The following is a 25672-nucleotide window of genomic DNA, read 5'->3' on the forward strand; positions in this document are numbered from 1 at the left end:
TATTTTTTTTTTTTTGGCGCTCATGATGGAGATAGTGCACCAAAATTTGGGAGTAAGTAGGTTATGACGTAACTAAGTAAAATCTTCAGGGGCGAAACGCTGCTTGGGGTACAAAGGGGTGGTAGGCAGGGGTGAGTATAAAAATATATGGGGTTTTTTTGCCGTTCTTGATCGAGATAGTGCACCAAAATTTGGGAATAAGTAGATCATGACATTACTAAGTGAAATCTCCAGGGGCGGAACGCTGCGTGGGGGACAAATATTGTGCCGAGTCACAAAAAAAATAATACACACTGCGACTTTGGCCCCTTAAAACTACCCTCATCCCCAACTCTGGTTTCCGGCTCTGGGGATTTTACTTAGCTAAGTCATGGTCTACTTATTCCCAAATTTTGGTGCACTATCTCAATCTAGCACGTCGCAAAAAACCCATATTTTTTATTTTCACACCCCTTTGCCGGCCACGCAGCGTTCCACCCCTGGAGATTGTACTTAGTTACCTCATGACCTACTTATTCCCAAATTTTGGTGCACTATCTCGATCATGAGCGTCACAAAAAAAATAAAAAAACGGCGATTTTGACCCCTTATAACTACCCTCATGCCCAACTCTGGTTTCCGGCTCTGAGGATTTTACTTAGTTATGTCATGGTCTACTTATTCCCAAATTTTGGTGTACTCTCTCAATCACGAACGTCGCAAAAAACCCCTTATATTTTTTGTATTCACCCCTGCTCCACCCCTTTGTCTGCCACGCAGCGTGCTACCTCTGGAGATTTTACTTAGTTACGTCATGACCTACTTATTCCCAAATTTTGGTGCACTCTCTCGATCATGAGCGTCACAAAAAAAAATAATAAAAACGGCGACTTTGACCCCTTATAACTACCCTCATCCCCAACTCTGGTTTCCGGCTCTGGAGATTTTACTTAGTAATGTCATGATCTACTTATTTCCAAATTTTGGTCCATTATCTCAATCACGAACGTCGCAAAAAACCATTTATAATTTTTATATTCGCCCCTACCCCCACCCCTTTGTCGGCCACGCAGCGTTCCGCTCCTAGCGATTTTACTTAGTTACGTCATGATCTACTTATCCCCAAATTTTGGTGCACTATCTCGATCATGAGCGTCATAAAAAAAATAATAAATTCCGCGACTTTGACCCCTTATAACTACCCTCGGCCCCAACTCTGGTTTCCGGCCGTTGGTGAAAGTGATGTACACAACTAATTCAACATACCCCCGTATAGTTTTTCCATATTACTTATCACGCACAAAATCCGCTTCTATCTCTCCGACTATTTGCAAAAAACCCTCCGAAAAGATGTTGTTTCAATTGAAATGGCCAATTTTCAATCACGAATAACTCAAAAAGTATTGAGTTTTCAAAAAAAAATATAAAACAGTTTTTGTTTAGAAGTAGGTCCTCTAGACACTTCAGTAGCTATTTTGACAAAAGAATTTTTCACCCACAAGGGGTGGGAACCATGCCACGGAATCTTATATGAACAAACTGGGGAATTTCCCCCATCACTTTCACACCGGTCAGCTAATAAAGAGAAATGACAGCCTATCTCGCTCACGAAGATTTTAACCAATCATTTATGTTAACACTATACCTGAATGTCACAAATAAAATAATCAAACGAGGCTTAACTCGGCAATGTCAATTCTGTCAAAAGTAATGACAGTTAGTGCAAACACAGAATAACTAACCACACAGAAGCGAAACTCTGGCCCAAAACGGTAACATAATTTTCATGCTCATGCGTCACGTAACTGGTGCAACCTCACTTTTACGACTGACAGTGACAGTTGTTTAAAGTTAAATTTTATATTTATATATGTTTATTTTATAGTTTATTTATATTTTATAGTTAAATTTTATATTTCATATTTACTTAATAACTACTTGTCAAAAATATCACATCATTTGGAATGGTCTATTCCTTAGAACATCAAGTTCTATTCTGTAAATGGTGCACAAGGTCAAATATTTCGGTCCCAACAAAATCAATGGAAACGACAGTCAGATACGCTTCTGTGTGGTTAGTTATTCTGTGGTGCAAATAATTTACCATTAGTTTACAGTATTTATTGTATTATCTTTAACGATTTATTCTTAGTAATTTCAATTTAAGTTGGTTCATTATCCTTCGTTTATAAAGTGTAGTTATGTTTTAGTTACGAAAGAACTTTTGTGTTAATAAAAAAACTAAACATGGTTTATTATTGTTGTGTACAAATCATAGAAAAGTTAGAAAAATGCATAGGTAAATAGTAATTAGTTTATAACTGTTTTATCTGAAACAAGTACCTGTATTTAGAAAAACATTGTCTAACTTTTTTATATCCCTTTTCCTTACTAAATTTAACAGCCAAAATAACATATTTTGTAACTTGAGAATTCCGAACAATTTATGAGTATTAAGACTAAGTTTTCACTCTAATGGCATATAAAACAACATAATGCTATTCTACACCCCACCAGAATGAAAACAATGGGAACCTTCTCTGGTTGCACCTTCGATGCTTCTAAAATTTGCAAGCCATACGGATGCTGAGACTAAGGAAGATGAGGGAATTCTACAATTTACAATTCACGTCCCATTTGCTCAGCGCGGTAAAGTTCCAACGAGAATGGTTCCCTTCATACTCCAATAAGAGTAAATGTAAATCAAAAATGGATAACCATTTTCAATTTCGCTGCAAAACGAAAATACAGCCGAACCACATTCTAGTCCAATCAGAGAGTGCTGCAAGCACCTCTACCGGTTTCGAAACTTATTAGTCTCTCATCAGGAGGCACATATGCTGCTCTCTCTGATCCAACCAAAACAAACCCCAGCGTGCAGCCCCGGATTGCAACGAACGAATAGAGTATTACTTAGATATTATTTAAATAAAATACTTTAACAAGCTTAGTAAGTTCTGGTATTGTATTTTAATAATATAGGTAAGAATTTATGAGTATTACTTAGATATTATTTAAATAAAATACTTTAACAAGCTTAGTAAGTTCTGGTATTTTATTTTAATAATATAGGTAATATTATTTCTTGTAAAATAAGAAGATATTTTAATTAGTAACGAAAGGGCCCGCAAGAGGCGCTGAACGAATGAAATTAATGCTTGTCCATTTGAATTTCCCGCCAAATGGTGATTAGGTAACACAACGGTCGTAATGGCGAAAGGAACCAAATTTTTACAGTGAGTTGCCTATCTATCCGATAATACTATATTATTTATCTATGGTGGGAACCATCCCCAATATAAACGCGCACATCGGCGTAGGTAGACTTTAAATTAGGAGATAAGTAGAGGCTATTCCCAAAATTTCATTAAAATCCATGCAATAGGATAGAATTCGGAGGTATTATCCTGTTTTTGCTCTCATTGACTGGCGTAGTAACAGTTTTGGTAAGTTTTTTTCCATAATAGTGCAAAAACTAATGTACATAAGAGATTGACGATTACATTACGACTTCTTACTATCCAGCGAAAAAAAAAGTTTCTTTGTTTAAAGATCTAAACCTTTTTAACGATTCACAATTTAAAACGCGATAATCTATTTGTAGCTTAGTTATAAACATTTTGTAAACAAAAAGGTGGTATAATTAAATTTAATTGTATTTTACCTTCTTGAATGGAATTTTCAATATCAGACTCATACTGGTGCGGTTTCTTCAATGTTCTAGGAAAGAAATCGAATCTAATATCAGGACTGGAAGGAGGAGGACTATCGCTTGGTGGAGGACTTAAGCTCGGGCTTCGACTCACAGTCTTGGTTTTACCCTTTTTCTTTTTATCCTTTTTGTTGCCCTTTTTAGTTTTATTCTTTAACGCCTTCTTGGATAAATATTTTTCCTTCTTTGTCTCTTTTTCTTTCACTTCTGCTTTGTTTTTCTTTTCAGACGCCTAAAACCAATAAAACAGTTACATATAGTTAAGCAATATGCCGAAATTTAAAGACTTGTGGGTGAAATAGTCACTTATGGCGAACATTTAATGTATTAGGGGAGTGCAATTAGAACGAAAACATGCATTGTTTCGGAACAATTCAAACAAGCTTATATTTTTTTAAAACTTTTTTGTTAGTTTATATACAGGTTAAAGTAAAAAGTTCTACTCGCAGATTTGGCCGCTAATTGTTTATTAATTGTTTAAACAATAACAATTGTTTTGTATAAATAATTTTAAAAATATCGTTAAATTCATCATTTTACTTTGATCAAATATGTTTCTATTTTGTTTTTGATTATGCTGAATCCGAATATGGCATTGCAATTCTTATACAGAAGCTCTTATACAGTGTGTCTGCGTAGCTAGGAACCACATGGAAAACTTTTTTATTGTCAATTTTACGAAAAAAAGTTATTCTTAATAAAATGCTCTGGATAGTAAAAAATCTAAAACTCAACCATCAGATATCAAATTTTATCAATTTTATACGAGTTATGTCAAAAATATGAATTTAGTTAAATAGTATAGTACCTTTATATTCCAGAATATCAAAAATGATATTATGAAAAGTTGTTTGAAATTAGAAACTATGTCTAATATACAATTAAAAATTTACAAATATACAAATATAAAAAAAATTAAATTTTTTCTCAAATTTTGGATACTCATCATCATTTTATTACAATTATGATAACTATTTTATTATCACTTTTACGAAAAAAGTTATTCTTCATAAAATGCTCTCCCTGGTCTAAATTCTAAGATACAACCATCAGATATCAAACTTTTTAAATTTTATACCAGGTATGTAAAAAATACGAATTTTTCTTAAGAAGTGCCTTTATTACTCACAATATTTTAATTAGAAGGATATAATTGAACACTAAAACAAATTTTTTAATAACAATTTTCGATACTGTGAAATGTAAAGGTACTTTACTCTTCAGTGAAATTCACATTTTTTGACATACCTCGTATAACATTAATTAAATTTAATATTTGATGATTGCATCTTAGATTATATACGATGTAGAGTATTTTATAAAGAATATCTTTTTATTCGTAAAACTGATATACGCAGACATACTGTTTAAGAGCTAAAAAATAGTATATTACATACCTAGCGGGAAAGTACTCTATTTCAGCCGAGCGGCAAGGTAGTTTACCGAGGTGCGAAGCACCGAGGTAAACTACAGACGCGAGGCTAGAATGAGTTTCCGCGAGGTTTGTATACTATTTTACTCACAATCGGTTAGTAGTTTATGGATTTCTAATACTCACAATCTACCAATAATAATTTCGTTTCAAATATCTGTATCCATTTTCATTATGTGATAAGATGAATTATTTTAAGTAACCTGTGAGAATTAATTATTAATTAATTTAATCCAGAAACGTCGGCGTCATCATCTATTTCTGAAACTCATAATTTTGAGCAACTCGGTCTTACTTTAACCGTTAATAGTAATCATAATTCCAATGTAACTATTAATATTTATAATTCCAAATAGTTTTCTTTTTGTTGTTGTTGTTTCTTAATTAAATAAATGTTGAGTGGATTCTATTCTTTCTAAACCATCTTTTAATCAAAAATGACATTGACATTTGCAGGTAGAAAAGTGACAGATGCTAGCCGGGAAAGTACTTTCCCGGCTAGCTGGGAAAGTAAAGTAAGTAATAAGTCGCTTCCTGATTACTTCAAAGGTTAGAAATCCATAAATTACTAACCGATTGTGAGTAAAATTTTTTTCGCTGAACATTTATAATTGTTGAAGCTTATTATTAAATGTATTTTAGGTAAGTTTTACAGAAAAAAGTTTTGATCACTTTGTATAAACATTTTTTTAGCTGGTAATTTTTGGTTTTTGTATTATATTTTGGTTATCTTTCTTAATTTTCTTGAAAAGAAATAGTTTATTTTATTTCTAAAGTAAAATAATTTAGTGCATTTTAAAGATTACATCCTAATTATTTAAATGGAGTATTTAACTAAATTGGAAACACCTACCTTAGATTTCTTTGATTCTTCGTTCTCCTTTTTAGGTTTTACCTCCTTTTCCTTCTTCGCTTTAACCTCTTCCTTTTCCTTCTTGGTTTTAACCTCTTCCTTTTCCTTCTTTGTTTTCACCTCTTCCTTTTCCTTCTTCGTTTTCACCTCTTCCTTTTCCTTCTTGGTTTTCACCTCTTCCTTTTCCTTCTTCATTTTCACCTCCTCCTTTTCTTTTTTCGTTTTCACCATTACCTTTTCATTTTTTAACTTTACGTCCTTCTCATTTTGTTTTTTGATCATAACTTCTTTTTCCTTCTTTACTTTTGATTCATCTTTTTCTTTTTTTGTCTTAGCAGCTTTGCTAATCTTTTCCGGCGTCTCTTCAACATGTTCAACTTTCCTGTGCTTCGCAGATCTTGTGTTGACCTCTCGATAAGGAGATTCATGGGATCTTAGGCTATTGATGGATTCTTCAGATTCTGATCGTTCCCTTTTCCTGTCTGTCTGAGCTACCAACATGGGTTTCCTTCGAGATGTCGAAGTTTTTTCGTTTACTGGTTCATCTGATCTATTTTTGGACTTTGATTTTTCTTCGTTAGAGAATTCTATGGCTATTTCATCGTCAGATGAGGAGATGTGGTCTAAATACTTTTCTGTGGCTTTTTCGAAGACTTGAAGGAGATTGTCGACCATTTCAGTATATTCTAAAAATAAATATATTGTTATATAGTTGATAATAAAGCTATGGACACATTAAACTAGGAGGAGGAGGGAAGAAAACGTAGACTCGGACAAACATAAGTTTGGGAATATGATTTAAAACTCGATGATGCGCAGTGGTTCTTGTTTACTAGCGTTACCATGGAAACGGCCAGTTTGCTGATCGCCAGTGTCGTAGTTAGAAGTGCATTACGTATCGCAAAGAGTGTTTAACTTATTGGTTTCATCGTGTTGGATATTTTATTAATAGTTTTTAGCTTAGTGTTTGGTATATTAGTAGTAGTAATTAGTGTATTATTAAGACATTTAGTGTATCTCTAGTGCGTTCAGTTAAGTCATTAGTTATTTAATAATATGCCTCATAAAAAGATAGGAATCAAAGGGCTGGGATTGAATAGCCAAGCAAAGGCAATCATTTATAATGTTACTACATTTAAGGAACAAGAGGCAGCACATTTCAAAACAACCGAAAACCTGTTAATACCTTTAAGTAAATTGACGTAAGTATTGTTAATGACATTTTATTTTCTTGATATTAAAGTTACTAGTATTCTTATTTTCTTATTATAATTGTATTTATGAAGTTTCATCAGATTCTTCTTCTTCTTCTTTAGCTCATTTCTATCCACCTTTGGACATAGGCTTTCCCCAAATCTTTCCATATCTGTCTGTCCTTGGCTGCGCTTTTCCAGTGAGTTCCTGCAGCTGCATCCACGGTCTCCTGTTTTGTATTTCAGCATTCCATCTTTTATCTTCCTGTCTCGCATTGTGGCCTGCAAACCTCCACTTTAACCCTGAATATGCTCAGTTACATTTTTTACGTTTGTTTTCTCTCTTATCCATTTGTTTGGTTTTCTGTCTTGAAGTGTTAATCCCAACATGGAATAAAACATGAATTAATACAATAGATATTTTCTGTGAGTCCTTTCTATTTTGTTTATGTTGGCCTTTGTTAATGTCCATGTTTATGAGCCATACGTCCTAACAGGAAGGATGCTCTGATCAAATACACAAGTTTTTAGGCACTGTTTCTTCTTTCACGCCAATCTTTTGCAATTTTTTTCGCAATATTTTCGCTTAGTAACATTTAACATTGGTAATTGTAGGGATAAGATTCTAGCAGCGACGGGTATAAGCAAAAACACCTTAACCAAAATAAGAAAAGAAGGTAGAGACGTAAATAAAAATGGAGCGACTAGTTTATCTTTTAAAAGTCCAAAAAGAAAACGTTGTCGTTCCAAAAAATTGAATTGAGCAGTGGACAAGTGAAAACCATCAAAAATATTATATACGACTTCTACACCATCGAGGAAAGATCCCCTACAATTAATGGTAAATAGTTTAAAAGCTAAAAAATTATTAGTTAATGGGAAATTGATACCTATACTTTTTATGGTAAATAAAATAGAGTAAGTAAAATTATAAAACAGTTGTTTGTACCCGTTTAGAACGAAATAAAAGTTTTTTCGTAAACACGTTGATATAGATACATTTTTAACAAAAATGGTAGATAGATACAATTCTTTTACAATTTTATTTACTTAAAGTATAAAAGAAGATTTACTTTCCAAATATTTTAACGATTTCTATTTATTTAAGGTATCTATCAAAAACTAAAGAACAAACAAATGGAATTTCCACGGTCAAAGGAAACATTAAGGAAAACGATAATTGGATTAGGCTTTAGGTAACATAGTAAAAGTAATTATTCAGCTTAAAAAGTAAAATTGTATAATGGATAATGTATTTTAAATTGATATTTTGTTGACATCGTTTTAGTTCAACTTTTTACAATTTACAGTTATGAAGAATGTTTTTTCAAAAGTACCAAGTATTTATAATCGATAATTTGTTTAGATTTCGATTTCCGAAAAATTGTAAACAAAAAGTAAATCTCTCCAAGGTTACATACGATTCTACATAATTTTTATTTTTCTCAAATGAATTGTTCTCACGTCTGTATGTTTTGATACATTTAAAATTTAAACCATCATACTTTTGAAAAGATATCTTAGAACCATCCGAAGAATCGTAATTAAAACTTTGTTTAGAATCATTGTTTAAAAAATAAATACATTAGAATTAGTAAAAATAAACACTTGTTTAATTTTTTTTTATAGTTGCTATCTTTCCTTCCTTCCTTCCTGATAATGTTATTAAATAATTGTAAGTATTGAGGAATTTGTCATATATTAAAGTATTTCTAATATTTTGCTCATTATTTTATTAAATGCAACTGATTATAAGCTTCATAATTATTAAAAACTATGAAAATAAAAAGAAACAAATTCATTCTTCGCTTTAATTAAATATAATTTAGGTACTACTATAATTTACTTATAAAAATTTATTTCAAATCTGCCTGTTTTCGTCCGCCACTGGTAGAAATGGTTTGCTTGTCTGCGCGAAACGCTACGTCGCAATCCCAAACTTATGTTTGTCCGACTCTATCTCTCTAATTGAGGAAAAACCTCATCTGTTATGACTCGTCGTAGTCTGTGTAGTTCCCTCGCGGATAGTCAGTTGCTTTTATGATGCAAGCGGGAAATACCTTGTTCTTGAGTAAACTATCGTCAGTAAGTCTCTTTCCGAAGACAATGTGGGTTTCGCTGAAACTTGGTGTGAATATTGTTTATTCAAATCAACAGCCAGGAGTAACATTGTGGCATAAAAATTTCGTGAAAATCGAGATGTTGAACAAAACAAAATTAATTTTTAACTCAAAAAAATTTTAAATTTTAAAAAATCTAAAAATTACCGACATTGTCGATACGCCATTCGTTAACTTAGAGTGATGAGGCACTGATGATAAACTGTAATGAGACTTATGTACATCATTATAAATCGGACTATAAAATGTCAAGGGAAGAAAGCAAAATACATTTTTGCGCCACGTAATATTGATATCAGCTCTTTTGTAGCAGGAATGTTGTGTGCCAGTCATTTTTACGGCGTTTGGCAATTTTTTATTCTTGTATCACGAGTTATTCAAAGTTTTATAAATTAAATGTATGAATTTAAATATAATGTTTCTGGACTACACGTTAAGTGTTATAAATGGTCGCCTTTGTCGCATTATCGCCCACCCAAATGGGGAGCAACTGAGCAAAAAGCAATAAATCCAGTTTTAGACATTTGTTAAGTAAATACTACAAAGTACTTGGTTTAATTCAATCTATTTTGTGAACTATTCATTTCAGGCAATAAATATGCTTTAAATCCGATATAATATATTGCTATATCAATTATTCGAAACCAAACAAAAATGCATTAAAACCCATTTTAAGACCAAGCAAACAGACATAAATCCATTATGTTTAACCAAACTGCAATAAATCCTTGAAAAAATATTTATTGGGAAGAAGACCTTAAATAATATAAGAACATTCTAAAAAACCAAGAATATTATATTGATAATGTAGGTGATGAAATGGAAAAGGAATGCGACTGACTAGAAGATGATACAGACCTACATATTTGAATCTTTGTTTGATCTTGAAGCTTTGTTTATAAACAAATAATAGTGTTTTTGTATACTGGTGTCTTATTTTCGACATTTAGTTATATGAGGTATTTACTTATTTAGAAAAAAGACATAAAAACGAAATAAATCCATTAATATGGAGCAAAATGCTAGAAATCTACACAATGCTTAAGCAAACTAAGATAAATCCAACAACATGAAAGCTTTCAAAATTGGAAACTCCGAAATTGAACACAGAAATAAAAATAATGATATCAATAAATTTCTGGTAAATAAAATATTTACTTTTAACTTTCAATTAGTTTTTTGTCGATAACTGAAAATCATGTATTTTGGATTTAATACGTTTTGCTCAGTTGACCCTCAAATGATCTAGTGTTTACGACACTGAACTTGTGATAGGGCAATCGGAGTTCATATCCCAGCCATCCCAATAATTTTTTTCAATATAATTCTTTGTATCCATCGAAACACACTATATTTTTGTTCTATTGTCCAATTGAATTTGGCGTAGTAACCACTACAACTGGACCATTTCGGCGATAATGGTTAAATGAATTATACTTTTGGAACTCGATAACTTCTAAACCGCTTAACCGATTTTGATCGCTAAACATGAGTTTGAACGGTATTGACAAGTAGTGTCTGGTGCATCCAAGGTCAAATATGATAAACTCAAGGTATTAGATGATTTAGTGAGCTTGAAAACAGTCTTTCCCATAGGGAATGGATTTGATCATACTTATGAGGCCTATAACTGAAAAATTCGAATTTTTACAAATATGAAGTATACAGCGTTAGACGTGCATAACCTCCTACAGTCCTCCTACTGTAGGAGGTTATGCACGTCCTCCTACAAATACGCAGTTGGCGCAATTCGTAGGTTGAAATTTCGAGTAATTGTATAAAAACCAAAATTTTCAAAGTTCAATTTTTCAGTTATATTGAGCCATGTGTATGTCCGATCCTGACCACTTAGGCAGCATTTGAAAGCTTAACTCAAGCGCTATTGATTTGGTGTATTTGCGGCTTTCCCATCTCCCTTTAGAACTAAGGATATATACCCCCAAAAATATGCCGTGTTGTACCCACCCAGTCCTACAGTTGGCTTATGGGTTGTCAAAAGTCACAAACTACACCGGTTCCGAATCGGCCCTGATCCCCTCTTGAAACAGAAAAAAAATCAGATCGGTATAACTTTTCCACATACAAAAATTTTGAATGGTATAACCGATGTTCAAAATTACATGCGTTGGAAAGGTAATGATCAATACTATCAGAAGCCGCAGACGTAGGACTAAAATTTTCGGCAGTTTTGAAGAGGAGAACGAAAAACAGACACCAAATGGGGAAGGCCCTAAAAGCCACACCCTTGGACCACCATGGATGGTTGACATATTGGTTGGCTGGTCTTATCCTAAACTTAAGATGTGATTTGGCCCATTTTTCAATTGAGCCCGGTTGACAGAATCGAAAACTTCGCGTTTATATAGTGTCGCAGTGTGTGCGTCACTGGCGAGAACTGCCCTTCTCTGGAATAAGGCCCGGCGCACATTGAACCTAAGCGAAACACAACCTGCACCGGCTAACTGCGTAGACAGTTTTGCGCATCCTACTATCAGTGCATTCGTTAGCAGGTCTCGCTTGGGAACGTTTGTCATCGGCGTAGTTTTCTTGGGTCGTCGGACGCGTGACTCATCGCCAGATGTTTATTTTTACTTGTTTTTGTAGACTAAACAAGCGGCGATACGAAATTAATAATGAAAGTGATGCCTTTACAAAAACACATTATTAGAAAAATAAGGTGAAAAATTATTCATGCTCCTTAAAACCGTGATCGATAAAAATATCGTATTACCCTCAAATTCAACTTGTCGGCATATTACATTTTTGTTTATTACATATTACATTTTTTATGCTTAAAAATTAAAAACGAAATATGCAGATAGTGTTATTTTTTATGACCGATCAGTAGCGGAGGGATTATGAATTATTATGACCTGCCGTAATTGTAAATGATTGCGATCCTGCAGTAATTTTGTTCTGAAGCTTATAAATAGTTAAAACCTGCAGTAATTGTAAATTATTGTGATCCGAGCAGTAAATTGAGGAATATGAGTTATGACCGAGCAGTAGGGGAGAGATTATTTTAAATATGTAGGTATTATGTGCAGAAATAAACTACTCATTGTAAGATATGTTTTTATGCACCCGCTTATGATCAAATTCGATGTTTTCGAAAGTCATACCGCTACGACTACTAGGGACGTGTAAGATATTTTTAAAACGTTACTAGTTACAAGTACGGAAATACCGATTTTAAGTTGCCTACTCAATTCAGTACAAGGATCAGATACATCAGTATTTTGTAATCAGTATTTGTACTCAGTACCACTGACAACCGGTATCAAAAGTAACCGTTACATGTCCGCACTGATTTTGCCCGTCTCTATTCGCCACGTCGATAGCCAACGGTTGGGTTGTGTTCAATATGCGGCATGCTAGAAAAATAAATGCACGGGTCACCCGTCCCGCCGGCGCAGGTTGTGTCTGGCTTAGGTTCAATTTGCGCCGGGCCTAAGTGTCTGTAACAAAGGCGTGTTTTGAAGACAACGATCTAATAAAATAAATCAGTTTAAGATACACCTTCATTTCTGTATCAAAATGGTTAACAGTTTATCTAGATACTGTGAAAATACTGAGAAGAATGTATGTACAAAACAAAAACATACAACGGAGGAATGTATGTACAAAAAAATGATCATATTCTAAAAGTTATTAAAAAGTGGGTTCATATTATTTGAACCGCTCCTGTATATAATTACCATTTTCTGCACCGTTGTAGAGTTTGCAGTTATCAACGATCAATTGAAAATCTGCACGGAATCTGTCAAACGATTTGTAGAAACCAGAATCTAGTCTCTCCTCCATACGTTGTAGATCCATAGGTTTTCTGATGACCGTGTAATAGTTAGGGGCATATTCTTCTTCTACCGGATCTGTAAAAGGCCATGCATCCTCGTGGTTTTTGACATAATCCAAAATTTTGTGCATTCCTGTCACCAAATCTTCGTCAGTTTGACGAAATCTGTAAAGAATAAAGGTTAATAGAATTGAAATGCAAAAATATAAATTAATATTTTAATACTATTAATAGAGAATTTAATATTAATAAAGAGAATTCTAATCGATATGGAAGCAAGATAAGTATTTCGTCATATATAATCGCACTAATCGTCATGATTGGTTAGATTCACTATTTAGAAAAGGCGAAAACGGCGGGTTCGTTGGGAAAATATTCCCGCAAGATTTTTTTGCATAATCACATTCGTGAGACATCCCAGAATAAGGTTCAAGAAGTCGCCGACGTGAAAAGTGGTCCAATTTTTTTTAACAATTTTTTTTTAATCAAATTGCAAAAATCAATATTTTTAGCGCGGACAATTTTTTTATGTTTTTTGGATCATTCTGGACAAAAAAGGTCTCTTATAATTTTTTTCTAAAGTTGATCGTTTTCGAGTTATAAGCAATTTAAAATTGAAAAAAACGAAAAATGGCGATTTTCAAAGCTTAATAACTCGGTTAAAAGTTATTATTATGAAAGTCAGAAAGTGACTAGATCAAAGTTTAAAGTCTCCCCTACAAGATCCTGAAGAAATTTTTGTCATTATTTTATTACTGAGCTGTTATTTTTAAGTAATAATAATGAGCGCCATGCAAGTGTTAGGCGGGACGTAAATGCTGAGTGCGAGAGAGATGCCATTCCGGCAGTCCAATTGTGCATCTTACTCGCACTCACATTTACAGCCGCGTCAATACGATCTAACCGCTCATTGTTATTAATTAAAAATAACAGCTTAGTAATAAATTATTGACACAAATTTCTTCGGGATCATGTAGGGAGGGGGGGGCTTTAGGCTTTGATTTAGTCACTTTCTGACTTTCATAATAATAATTTTTAACTGAGTTATTGAGTCTTAAAAATAGCCATTTTAACTGAGTTATTGAGTCTTAAAAATGGCCATTTTCGCGTTTTTCAAATTTTGCTTTTAACTCGAAAACGATCAACTTTAGAGAAAAATTATGAGAGACCTTTTTTGTCTAGAATGATCCAAAAAATCTAAAAAAAAAATGTTAAAAAAATTTGGACCACTTTTCACGTGGACGACTTCTTGAACCTTATTCTGGGATGTCTCAGGAATGTGATTATGCAAAAAAAATCTCATGGGAATATTTTTCCTAACGAACCCGCCGTTTTCACCTTGTCTAATTTATAACATTACCAAAGAAAATCAGGCCACCAAATGCAGCGATTTTAGACTAATCCGTTTGATGAGTCACGCACTTATATTATACTTACGAATTATACAAAACCGAGTATTCCTTCTGTGAGAAAGTAGAATGGGTAATGAGCAATTTGGATTTAGAGATGGTCGAGGAATTAGAGAGAGGCGTTATTTTGTATGCGCGTTCTCTTATAAAAAAGTTGTGAGTTCCGTAAGAACGTTTGTTTGTTTCATCGACTTTGAGAAGGCATTCGATCGAGTATAACACGATACACATTTCGATTGCCTGTGGGCAGCAGGACTTGACCACTACGACGTAAGACTGCTAAAATACTTATTTTAAAATAAGTAGCCTCTATCCAAGTTGGAATTAGTCGTAGTGAAATCTACCCATCCAACGTGGAGTACGACAAGGTTGTGTTTTATCGCCCACCCTTTTTAATCTGTACTCTGAAGAAATCTTTAGGGAGGCTTTGGACAACAGACTGGGCGGAAAAGTAATCAACAATATCAGATACGCTGACGACACAGCCATTCTTGCAGAAAATTTACAATATCTCCAGATATTAGTAAATCTATTCAGTAAAGCAAGTTATCGGAGAGGCCTAAAAATCAATATTTCAAAGATAAAGTGGATGGCAGTTTCAAAGATTAATGTAGATCAAGGTGTGCTTTCTCTTGATGGAGAGGAGATAGAACGGGTAAACCATTTTAAATACCTTGGGAGTTGGTTAAATGTAAAGTGCGACGCTGATGAAGAGATAATAACCAGGATTAAAATACAAGCGAGGCTTTTATGACCCGGAAACCAGTTTTATGTAACAGAAACCTGTCGATGAATATTCGCAAGAAGGTCCTGAAATGTCATGTGTGCTCTATCTTACTGTATGGTTGTGAGACATGGACGTTGAAAACCACAATGCTAAACAAATTAAAAGCATTCAAATTGTGGTGCTATCGACTAACCCTAAAGATATTGTGGGTTTCGCACACTTACAATGATGTTCCAGTTCTCCAAATGATGAATTCAGAAAACTGTGATTAATATCATAGCTTGTACAATGTGAAATTAGGTGAGATAAGTTTCAGAAATATGGATAAGTGATCTGGATATAAAAACTAGTGGTTAGTAACCATGGTGATAACTAAAAATCTAACATATGAGGCAATGTTACTCTTGACTGAAAATAGCACAATGACACAAATAGCCACAGTTGTTTGTAATGACTACATAAAAAAGATTTGCCGTTTCGATGTTCTCTTCGGAAATCGTTTTCAAAAATATTAATAAGGAAAATTGTGTTTAAAGAGTGTATAACCGCCAACCTGTTGAGGAGGTTATGACCTCCTTATGACCATGACACTCTCCTTCTTCTTCTTATCTTTCTCCATGTTATCAATCTTAAGCGGCCCCTAGATGCTCATTATTGAATTTACCAAAAAAATGATTTTATTAACGTTTCGACGCCCAAATCGGGTGACTCATTTATCTGACTCATTTATGTCGGCAATTCAGACATATATTATACATTTTAAAGTAGAAGACTTTAAAATGATATTGCCAATATTTATGAGTTGCGTTCCTGGGACGACTTAATTGAAAGATAGTTCATTCGATTACATGAAATCAACCCCAACTCAAGAATATCCGCCACAAAAAAATCATAACATGTGATCTGTCTTTAAAAAGACAACCACATGCAATGGTGACAGTAAAATTCTCGCGCTAGAGATTCCATAGTAAATCACGAGGGAAAACCAGGAAAAAACCTCGTGATACTATCCCGACATCGTAAGTATTAGGTCTTACTTTAGTTTACTCTCAAAACTAATACCAAATTCTGACCTTAATATGTATATATGTTATTTTAAATTATAAATAATATTAATAATACATAGATATATAAACAATATTAAAATATAAAATATGTACAACTCGATATGTTATTGACTTACTAATCCTGGTATTTTCTTTCTATTGACTTCCTCTTTTAGTATGGGTAACCACATCCTACTGCATTCTACCGAGGAATTTGCGACACAATTGGTTTCATTTAGCATAATTAAAGCCGCTTCTTTGATTTTTTTGCTATTGCTATTTTACGATAATTTTTCGATTCTCGTATATAACAGTATATTCTACAGGAATAAAAAAACCGCTAAACGCCGTAAAAATGAGTAGCGCATACAATATTCCAGCTACAAAAGGTCTGATATGAATATTACGTGGCGCGAAAATGTATTTTCATGTTGATGCAAAACAAAATTCTAGTTTTATTTAAAAGATTTTTCCATAATATTTTTGCTAAATTTGAAGTAAACGCGCCATCAAAGAGTAACTTTGATACAATTTTAATTTTGAAACTCTTTTGTGACGCGTTTACTTAAAATTTAGCAAATATTATGGAAAAATCTTTTAAAATAAAACTAGAATTTTGTTTTGCATCAAAATGAAAATACATTTTTGCGCCACGTAATATTCATATCAGACCTTTTGTAGCTGGAATATTGTATGCGCCACTCATTTTTACGGCGTTTAGCGGTTTTTTTATTCTTGTATCAGGAGTTTTTCAGGTTATTTATAAATTAAATGTATGAAGTTGAAGAATGCAATGTTTCTCGATTACACGTTAAGCTTTATAAATGGTCGCCTAAGTCGCATTATCTCCCAAATGATCTAGTGTCCATCTCATGTACACTAGATATTTTTGTTATTCGAAATAGATTGAAAAAAATATTGGGATGGCCGGTAAATGAACTCGGATTGCCCGTTGCCAGATCAAATTTAGCGTCGTAACCACTACAACTACATAAACAATTTCGGGAATAATCGTTAATTGGATTATACTTTTGCAGCTTAATAACTTCTAAACGGCTTAACCGATTTTGATCACTAAACATGAGTTTGAAACGTATTGACAAGTAGTATCTGATACATCTAAGGTCAAGTATGATAAATGAAGCTATTAGAGGAATTATTGAGCTTAAAAAAACCGTTTTTCCCATAGGAGATAGATTTGAGACTTATGTGGCCTATAACTTAAAAAAATTCGAAATTTCCCGGATATGGGGTATACACTGTTAGATTCGTCTAGAGTCCTTCTACAAACGCTCAGTTATTGGCGCAATTCGTGGGTTGAACTTTTGAGTAATTGTCGAAAAACCAAAATTTTAGGAGGGTGTTGGTGTGCGCCACTGGCGAGAACTGCCGTTCTCTGGTAAGTTGTTGAAATATTTGAGGTTAAAAATGAAAGAGCGCAATAGATTAATAAAAAAATAGCTGTGCCGTTTCATTTTTAACTTCAAATATCTCGAAAACTAATGATTTTATCGGTACAAATGAAGAGTATATTATTTACATAGAAAGTAATGGAAAATCTAAAAATTGTACTAAAATAGTAATTCTGCCAGTGGCGTAGAATGTGGGAAGGGTCAACCATTCACTTTCCCCTGACGTACGCCTCTGGTAGTAGCCAGAAAGGTTTATTTAACATATTTTAGTAGGGTGCACAGTACCCAGTACCTACACTTTCTGCCAAGTATGATAAGGATATGTCAAATACTTTTAAAGTACTGGATACAAATATTTAATACAGTATTTCTCATGATCATCTTTCAGTGCGTCACAGTTTTTCGATTTCTTTCTAACGCATTAAATTGTATGTGACAGAAAAAAAGGCACGTCGGTGATTACATTTCGTCGGTGACATTTTTATAATATTTATTCTAGTTATTCTAGTTGTCGATAGATGGCGCCATAATAAAAAAATAATTTTTTTTTAATTAGATAATAATATTACAAATATAATCTGTATAATTTATAAGACTATACAAATCAAAGAAAATACCATTTTATAAATGCAAGAAACGCATTTGATTTGTTTTTATTCCAAATTGAAAATAAAATTTGACAACTGTCAGATTTAACTAAAATGTCACGTTAGAATAAATGTCATAAATGTGTATTATCACGGACTTACCCTTTTTCCTATCATTTGTTACGCACTGAAAAATGATCATGAAAAGGACAATAATTATGTTATAGGGATTTTTTATTTAAAAATTATTTGTACTCAGTACCTTAAAAGTATTTGAAATATCCTTATCAATACTTACTAGAAAGTGTAGTACATTCTACTAATTTATGTTAAATAAACGTTTCTGGCTACTACCAGAGGCGTACAGGGGAAAGTGAATGGTTGACCCTTCCCAAATTCTACACCACTGGTCGAATTACTATTTTACGATAGTTTCTCGATTCTCGTATATAATAGTATATTCTATGTAAAGAATTTACTCTTCATTAGTAACGATAAAATCATTAGTTTTTGAGATATTTGAAGTTAAAAATGAAATGGCGCAATACATTAATAAAAAAATAGCTGTGCCGTTTCATTTCCAACTTCAAATATCTCGAAAATTAATGACTTTATCGTTACGAATCAAGAGTATATTATTTACTTATAAAGAATAGGAGAATCGAAATATTGTGCTAAAATAGCAATTCCGCCAGTGGTGTAGAATTTGGGCAGGGCAAACCTTCACTGTCCCCTGTCGTACGCCTCTAGTAGTAGCTCGAAACGTTTGTTTATCATAATTTAGTAGGATGTACGGTAACTACACTTTATGCAAAGTATGACAAGGATATGTCACAATACTTTTAAAGTACTGGGTAAAAATAGTAGCACTACCACTGGTAGTGCCCAGAAACGATTTTTTAAGATAATTTAGTAGGGTTTACAGCACTTACACTTTTTTCCAAGTATAACAAGGATATGTCAAACAGTTTTAAAGTACTGGGTACTAATTGTTTTTAAAATTTTAAATAAAACACCCTGTAACGCAGTAACGATGCGCATTTTATTTAAGTGATTTGGGTTAAATCTTAATATGTTGAAGTTTAGAATCTACTACTCAGAGATTGGACATTCTTAATGAATCACCCTGTATAATAACAATTCTGCTAAGATTAGTATAGGAAGTAAGATCTCGCATGGTTTTCCGACAAATACTTATCTGTCACCATCATCCTTAGATTTGAAACAAGTGTTAATCTCTTGGAAGGATTGTAGAAACAATGAAAAATAGGTGTCACTAGGTAATAATATGGTGTATACTATGTGCTTAGTACATAACTTGAATTGAAACATTGTATTAAACAATGGTGACTGGTGACCTTGTCAAACGAGATCTCAAAAATTTTTCTTTTTATATTTTCATTTATGTTTATGTGTACAAAAATGACTGAAATATGTTGAATGAAGATTATTGAATTATTTCTATTATTAAACATTCTCTATCTCACTCAATATATACTATTATTTGACTCTCAGTTATGGATATGGATATCTTAAGTAGTGATGTAGACGTCCATGGATGTAGCGAATATCATTTTTTGAACATTCGCGAATACGAATGCGGATGCGAATATCTGCTACTGACATTCGCAAATGCGGATGCGAATATTCAGTTTTTTAAATTTGTTTCTATTTTTGTAATGTTTTCTAAATTTATAATAAGAAGTTAATTGATATTTAGTGTATGTCAATGTGAATCTTAGCTTTATAGCCTAAGAGCTGGGAGCGGATTTTGTGCGTGATAAGTAATATGGAAAAACTATACGGGGACTCAAAGTCGCGGTTTTTATTATTTTTTTTTTGTGACGCTCATGATCAAGATCGTGCACCAAAATTTGGGAATAAGTAGGTCATGACGTAACTAAGTAAAATCCCCAGAGGCGTAAACCAGAGTGGGAGACGAGGGTAGTTATAATTGGTAAAAGTCGCGGTTTTTATAATTTTTTTTGTGACGCTCATGATGGAGATAGTGCACCAAAATTTTGGAGTAAGTAGGTCATGACGTAACTAAGTATAATCTCCAGGGGCGGAACGCTGCTTGGGGTGCAAAGGAGTGGTAGGTATGGGAGAGTATAAAAATATAAGGTTTTTTTTGCCGTTCGTGATCGAGATAGTGCACCAAAATTTGGGAATAAGTAGATCATGTCATTACTAAGTAAAATCTCCAGGGGCGGTACGCTGCGTGTTGGACAAATGTTGTGCTGCGTCACAAAAAAAATATTGCAAACTGCGACTTTGACCCTTTAAAACTACCCTCATCCCTAACTCTGGTTTCCGTCCCTGGTGATTTTGCTTAGTTACGTCATGATCTACTTACTCCCTAATTTTGGTTCACTGTCTCGATCACGAAAGTCACAAAAAATCCCTTATAATTTTTATATTCACCCCTGCCCCACCCCTTTGGCGGCCACGCAGCGTTCCACCCCTGGAGATTTTACTTAGTTACGTCATGACCTACTTATTCCCAAATTTTGGTGCACTATTTCAATCATGAACGTCACAAAAAAAATAATAAAAACTTTGACCTCTTATAACTACCCTCATCCCCCACTCTGGTTTCCGGCTCTGGGGATTTTACTTAGATATGTCATAGTCTACTTATTCCCAAATTTTGGCGCACCCTCGTCTCCCACTCTGGTTTACGACTCTGGGGATTTTACTTAGTTACGTCATGACCTACTTATTCCCAAATTTTGGTGCACTATCTCGATCATGAACGTCACAAAAAAAAATAATAAAAACTTTGACACCTTATAACTACCCTCGTCCCCCACTCTGGTTTCCGGGTCTGGGGATTTTACTTAGTTATGTCACGGTCTACTTATTCCCAAATTTTGGTGCACTATCTCAATCATGAACGTCGGAAAAAACCCTTTATATTTTTTATATTCACCCCTACCTCACCCCTTTGTCGGCCACGCAGCGTTCCGCCCCTAGAGATTTTACTTAGTTACGTCATGACCTACTTATTCCCAAATTTTGGTGAACTATCTCGATCATGAGCGTCACAAAAAAAAATAATAAAAACCGCGACTTTGACCCCTTATAACTACCCTCGTCCCCCACTCTGGTTTCTGGCCGCTGGGGAAAGTCATGTACACAACTAATTCCACATATGTATCCCCGTATAGTTTTTCCATATTACTTATCACGTACAAAATCCGCTTCTATCTCTCCGACTATTATTTATTATACCAAATAATAAAATATCGTGAAGGCTGATAACGTGATTATACGAGGTTAAGTTACCTTTTCTTAATAAAAAAAGCTGAGAAGTGAATAGATTTTGATTATACATATTAATCTAATCTAATATTAGGTTTGTTCTAGCATCAGTTTCAAACGGTTTGAAACCATCAGCGAATAGTGGATCAGCGCGAATAGAGGGGATAGCACAGGTGACTGTATTATGTCTGTTTGCTGACGGTTTCTGACTAGTTTGACTGTTTGCCAGAAGAAACCTAATATCTTCAAATTATTTTTCTTTCCGATATTAATATTCGCAAAACATTCACACAAACTTCGTGAATGCGAATATGCAAAAATATGCGAATATTCGCGAATGCGGATATTTGTTACATTGCTAAACTTGTGAAATAAAATATCATAAAAAATAATCAATAAAAATATCAATACAAAAATAAAAATGTTAATACAAAAAAGTATCAAAAATTGCAGCGAGATTGTTCTTTATTAAGTTTATTAAAATGCAACCAACATTGCTTTTGGGTGGTGCTATTATTCTTTCTAGTTTTATTAACTATAAAACAATATTCACACTATTTTCAAATACCCAATGAAGATAGGAAATGAAACTCAATATGTACTTATTATAAACACACATCATACATCATACGCATACCACATAATTTGAAGTGGAGATTGACCAAGACATCAACTGCTGACACATCAATAAATCAATAGATTATTAAATAATTAGTAAATAACTTATTGATGTCTCAGCAGTAAAAGGAATTTGCTCCTTTTAAAATATTTTGTTTTTACAGTATTTTACCTAATGTAATCCTGTTCTAGATTATATTACATATGTGCCAATATGGCAATTTTTATATTAATCCTGAGAGGGCGATAAATTGAATCTGAAATATCGATATAATGGTCCAATATATCGCAAGTTGAATATCGATACAATTTTAGAATACGAATTTCTTCGATTCCTTTCCCTTCACATCCAATTTCCATTGGATCATTGAGCTACTGATAAACTGAATTCTTGATAAACTGAACTATTCCATTTAAAATTAAATATACAGGGTGTCCAGAAACTCTACCAACAAACGAAGACGGGAGATTCCTCAGATAATTTTAAGACAATTTAGCCCAATTCATCTAGTCCGAAAATGCTTCCAAAGGGAGCTAGAGCTCTTTGAAGATTGCGTTTTGTAATTAGTTTTTCGTAAATACCTTCAGAACGCTTCTAGTTAGAAAAACGAAAATTGGTACGCATATTTATCTTTCAGAGATAATCGATTTCATCCATTGCGAATTTCTAGTACCGGGCAAAGGCGTCTGGTTTGGGTACGGCGCCGGTGATTTTATCGAATAACTTTTTTGTCTTTAATTTTTAAGCATTTTTGATTCTGGATTATTAAATTATGAGGTATTCTAGTACTACAAGGTACTTTTGCTTTAAGTCGATAGGATACACCGTTTTCTAGAAAAATCGATTTGAAAACTTTTCGTTATTTGAATTAAAAAAAAAACTTTTAAATACACCGTCTTATTTTCAAATTTTTTATTCAAATTCTAGAGACGAAAAATTTTCAAATCGATTTTTATAGAAAACGGTGTGTCCTACCGACGTAAGAATACCTTTTAGTACTAGAATACCTCACAATTTAATAATCCAGAGTCAAAAGTGCTTAAAAGTTAAAGACAAAAAATATATACGATAAAATAACCGCTGCCCTACCCAAAACGGACGCCTATGACCGGTACTAGAAATTCGCAATGGATGAAATTGATTTATTTATCTCCGGAAGATAAATACTAGAAGCGTTCTGGAGGTATTTACGAAAAACTAATTACAAGACGCCATCTTCGAAGAGCTACCCTTAGGGAAGCATTTCAGACTAGATGAAATGGGCTAAATTGTCTTAAAAGTAACTTAGGAATCTCCTGCCTTCGTTTGTCGGTAGAGTTTCTGGACACTCTGTATATTTAAAAATGACAGACTTATTAAAGTTAATGTGATGCTATACTGCGTATGACCATTTTAGCATTTCTTAAGTGGATCAAAAAATGTCTGCATTTAGTACAGAACAAATGAATAAAAATTTTGCTTTATATACTTTCCATTTGTTATGATAATTTTGAAAGGGTTACATTTGAAAGAAAAAGCCAAAATGGATAGTCTAACATTTTATTAAGTACTTAAGTAACATCACTGTTTACTATTACAATCAAATTTATTTTGTTTGTAATTTTAATTTTTTTCGGTTTGAGATTTTTCGTTTCCCTGTAGCGACCCCACCAGATAGATTTCTCTTAATTTGTCTAAAAAAATAAATTCGATGTACAGATGATGTTATAAATATCTGATTATATTTAGATTGAAGAGAAAGTTTGATTTTATTTTTTATTGAAAGGGTGTAATAGTATTTTTGTTCAATGTTGATAGTATTTTCGATTTATTCAAGTATGTGAGATTGGAAAATGACAAGAATGAAAGAAAAAAGATAATTAAAAATGTTACAGAATTACTTTTTACTTAAAGTGTGGACATTGTACTGCCAGTTGCAATATCATTCAATAAATATCACTTCAGTTTCACTCTAACTACCTTGAGGGTACAATTTTGTTTGTTTAATACATTGCTAAGAAGTTGTGTTAACTAAAATCATTTCTAAGATACTGTTAATTTATACTTGATGTTAGTGTAACCAGCGGTCAATGTCTAATTATGTCTAATTATATATACCGTTTATTTAATTTAAATTAATGACTAAACATCTCGTAACGCGCCAATTCGTAACCGGACAAGTGGTAACGGACAACTCGTAACGGCGACAGTTCGTAACTATACAAATTCGTAACGGACAACTCGTAACGTCAAAATTGAATTATCCTGTTTATTTTTGTTTACGTGGAAACTAACTGTTAATATTACAGTTGTTATAATAATTAAAATTATGTTTATCAATTTAACGGAATCAGTACCGGGATAAACATGTTTAACACATTTTATATTTCGTGTTTCAGAATATACACTCCTGGTCAAACAAATCCGGACACTTTAAATTGTATACCGGGTTAAACAGTCACACTGTGTATTTTTCTCAAAGTTCGCCACACCCTATGGAATATTCTAGCATTTATAAAATACTGAAATTAAACTATAACTATAGCCTCAGGTTTTCTTTACATTCTGTTTTTTGATTCATTTCCTTATGTTAAAAAATAAAAATGTTATGTACGTTAACAACTAGCCATGTTTTTCTTCAATACAGGGTGTTTTTAAATAAGTATGACAAACTTTAATGGGTAATTCTGCATGAAAAATAATGACAGTTTGCTTTATAAACGTATGTTCGCAAATGCTTCGTTTCCGAGATACTTCTTCTTCTACGGCACTACAGCCCAAATTAAGCCTTGCCCTCCTTTATTTTTTGTTTCCACCCTTGCTTGTCTGTGGCTGCTCTTCTCCATACACGGACTCCTAAAAGGGCTTGTGCGTAGCTGTTTACTGTGTCTTCCCAGCGCTTTCTTGGCTTTCCAACCGGTCTCTTTCCCTGCTGGTTTCCGAGATTTAATTTTTCTTACAAACTGACGATTTATGTATTGCTCTAAAACCGGTTGATATGCAAATGAAATTTGGTGAGTTTTAAGAGGTAGTTAGTGCGCAAATCGGACAACAGGTTTAGGAAATTCGAGACATTAAAAATGACACATTTTTAAGGTGTCCGGATTTTTTTGACCAGGAGTGTATTAAAATTCTTTAAACACAAACAAATATTTAAATACATACAGACTTTTAACAATATTTTTAAAAGTTTATCCCTCTTGTTGTTCCTTAAATTTGCATAAACTCAGATAAAGGAACATGAAGAAATTCGTGAAAATTTTCTACATTCTTATCTTTAGACATTCCCAACTTTCTAAGTAAACATTTTGTAAAGGAAAGATTATAAATACCTGTTATTATAATAAACCTTGCGATTGGTTATGGGGACCGTGCAAGTTCGGAAAAGCGACACCTGGTTTGATAGTTTGGCAACATTTTTCGCACTTTTAATTATATTGGCCAATTATATTAGTCCTGGTTACTGGATAATTGTCAAGGCCATAGCCCAAAAAAAATTATAAGAAGAAAAAGTAAGATATAGGTTATTAAAAGGTAAACAATT

The 25672-nt window shown here is 33.2% G+C and overlaps 1 protein-coding gene across 1 annotated transcript in view; it reads right to left on the reverse strand.

Annotated features, from left to right (window-relative positions):
* LOC114341115 (uncharacterized) overlaps positions 1–25672 on the reverse strand; it is a 121009-nt gene that overhangs the window by 49086 nt on the left and 46251 nt on the right. The window contains exons 6-8 of the mRNA XM_050651658.1: positions 12988–13250; positions 5977–6662; positions 3644–3923 (exon numbers count right to left, since the gene is read on the reverse strand). Coding sequence (XP_050507615.1) covers positions 3644–3923; positions 5977–6662; positions 12988–13250 — 1229 coding nt within the window. The remainder of the gene's footprint in view (positions 1–3643; positions 3924–5976; positions 6663–12987; positions 13251–25672) is intronic.

This window comes from Diabrotica virgifera, chromosome 5 (genome assembly GCF_917563875.1).
Source record: "Diabrotica virgifera virgifera chromosome 5, PGI_DIABVI_V3a".
Taxonomy (NCBI): domain Eukaryota; kingdom Metazoa; phylum Arthropoda; class Insecta; order Coleoptera; family Chrysomelidae; genus Diabrotica; species Diabrotica virgifera.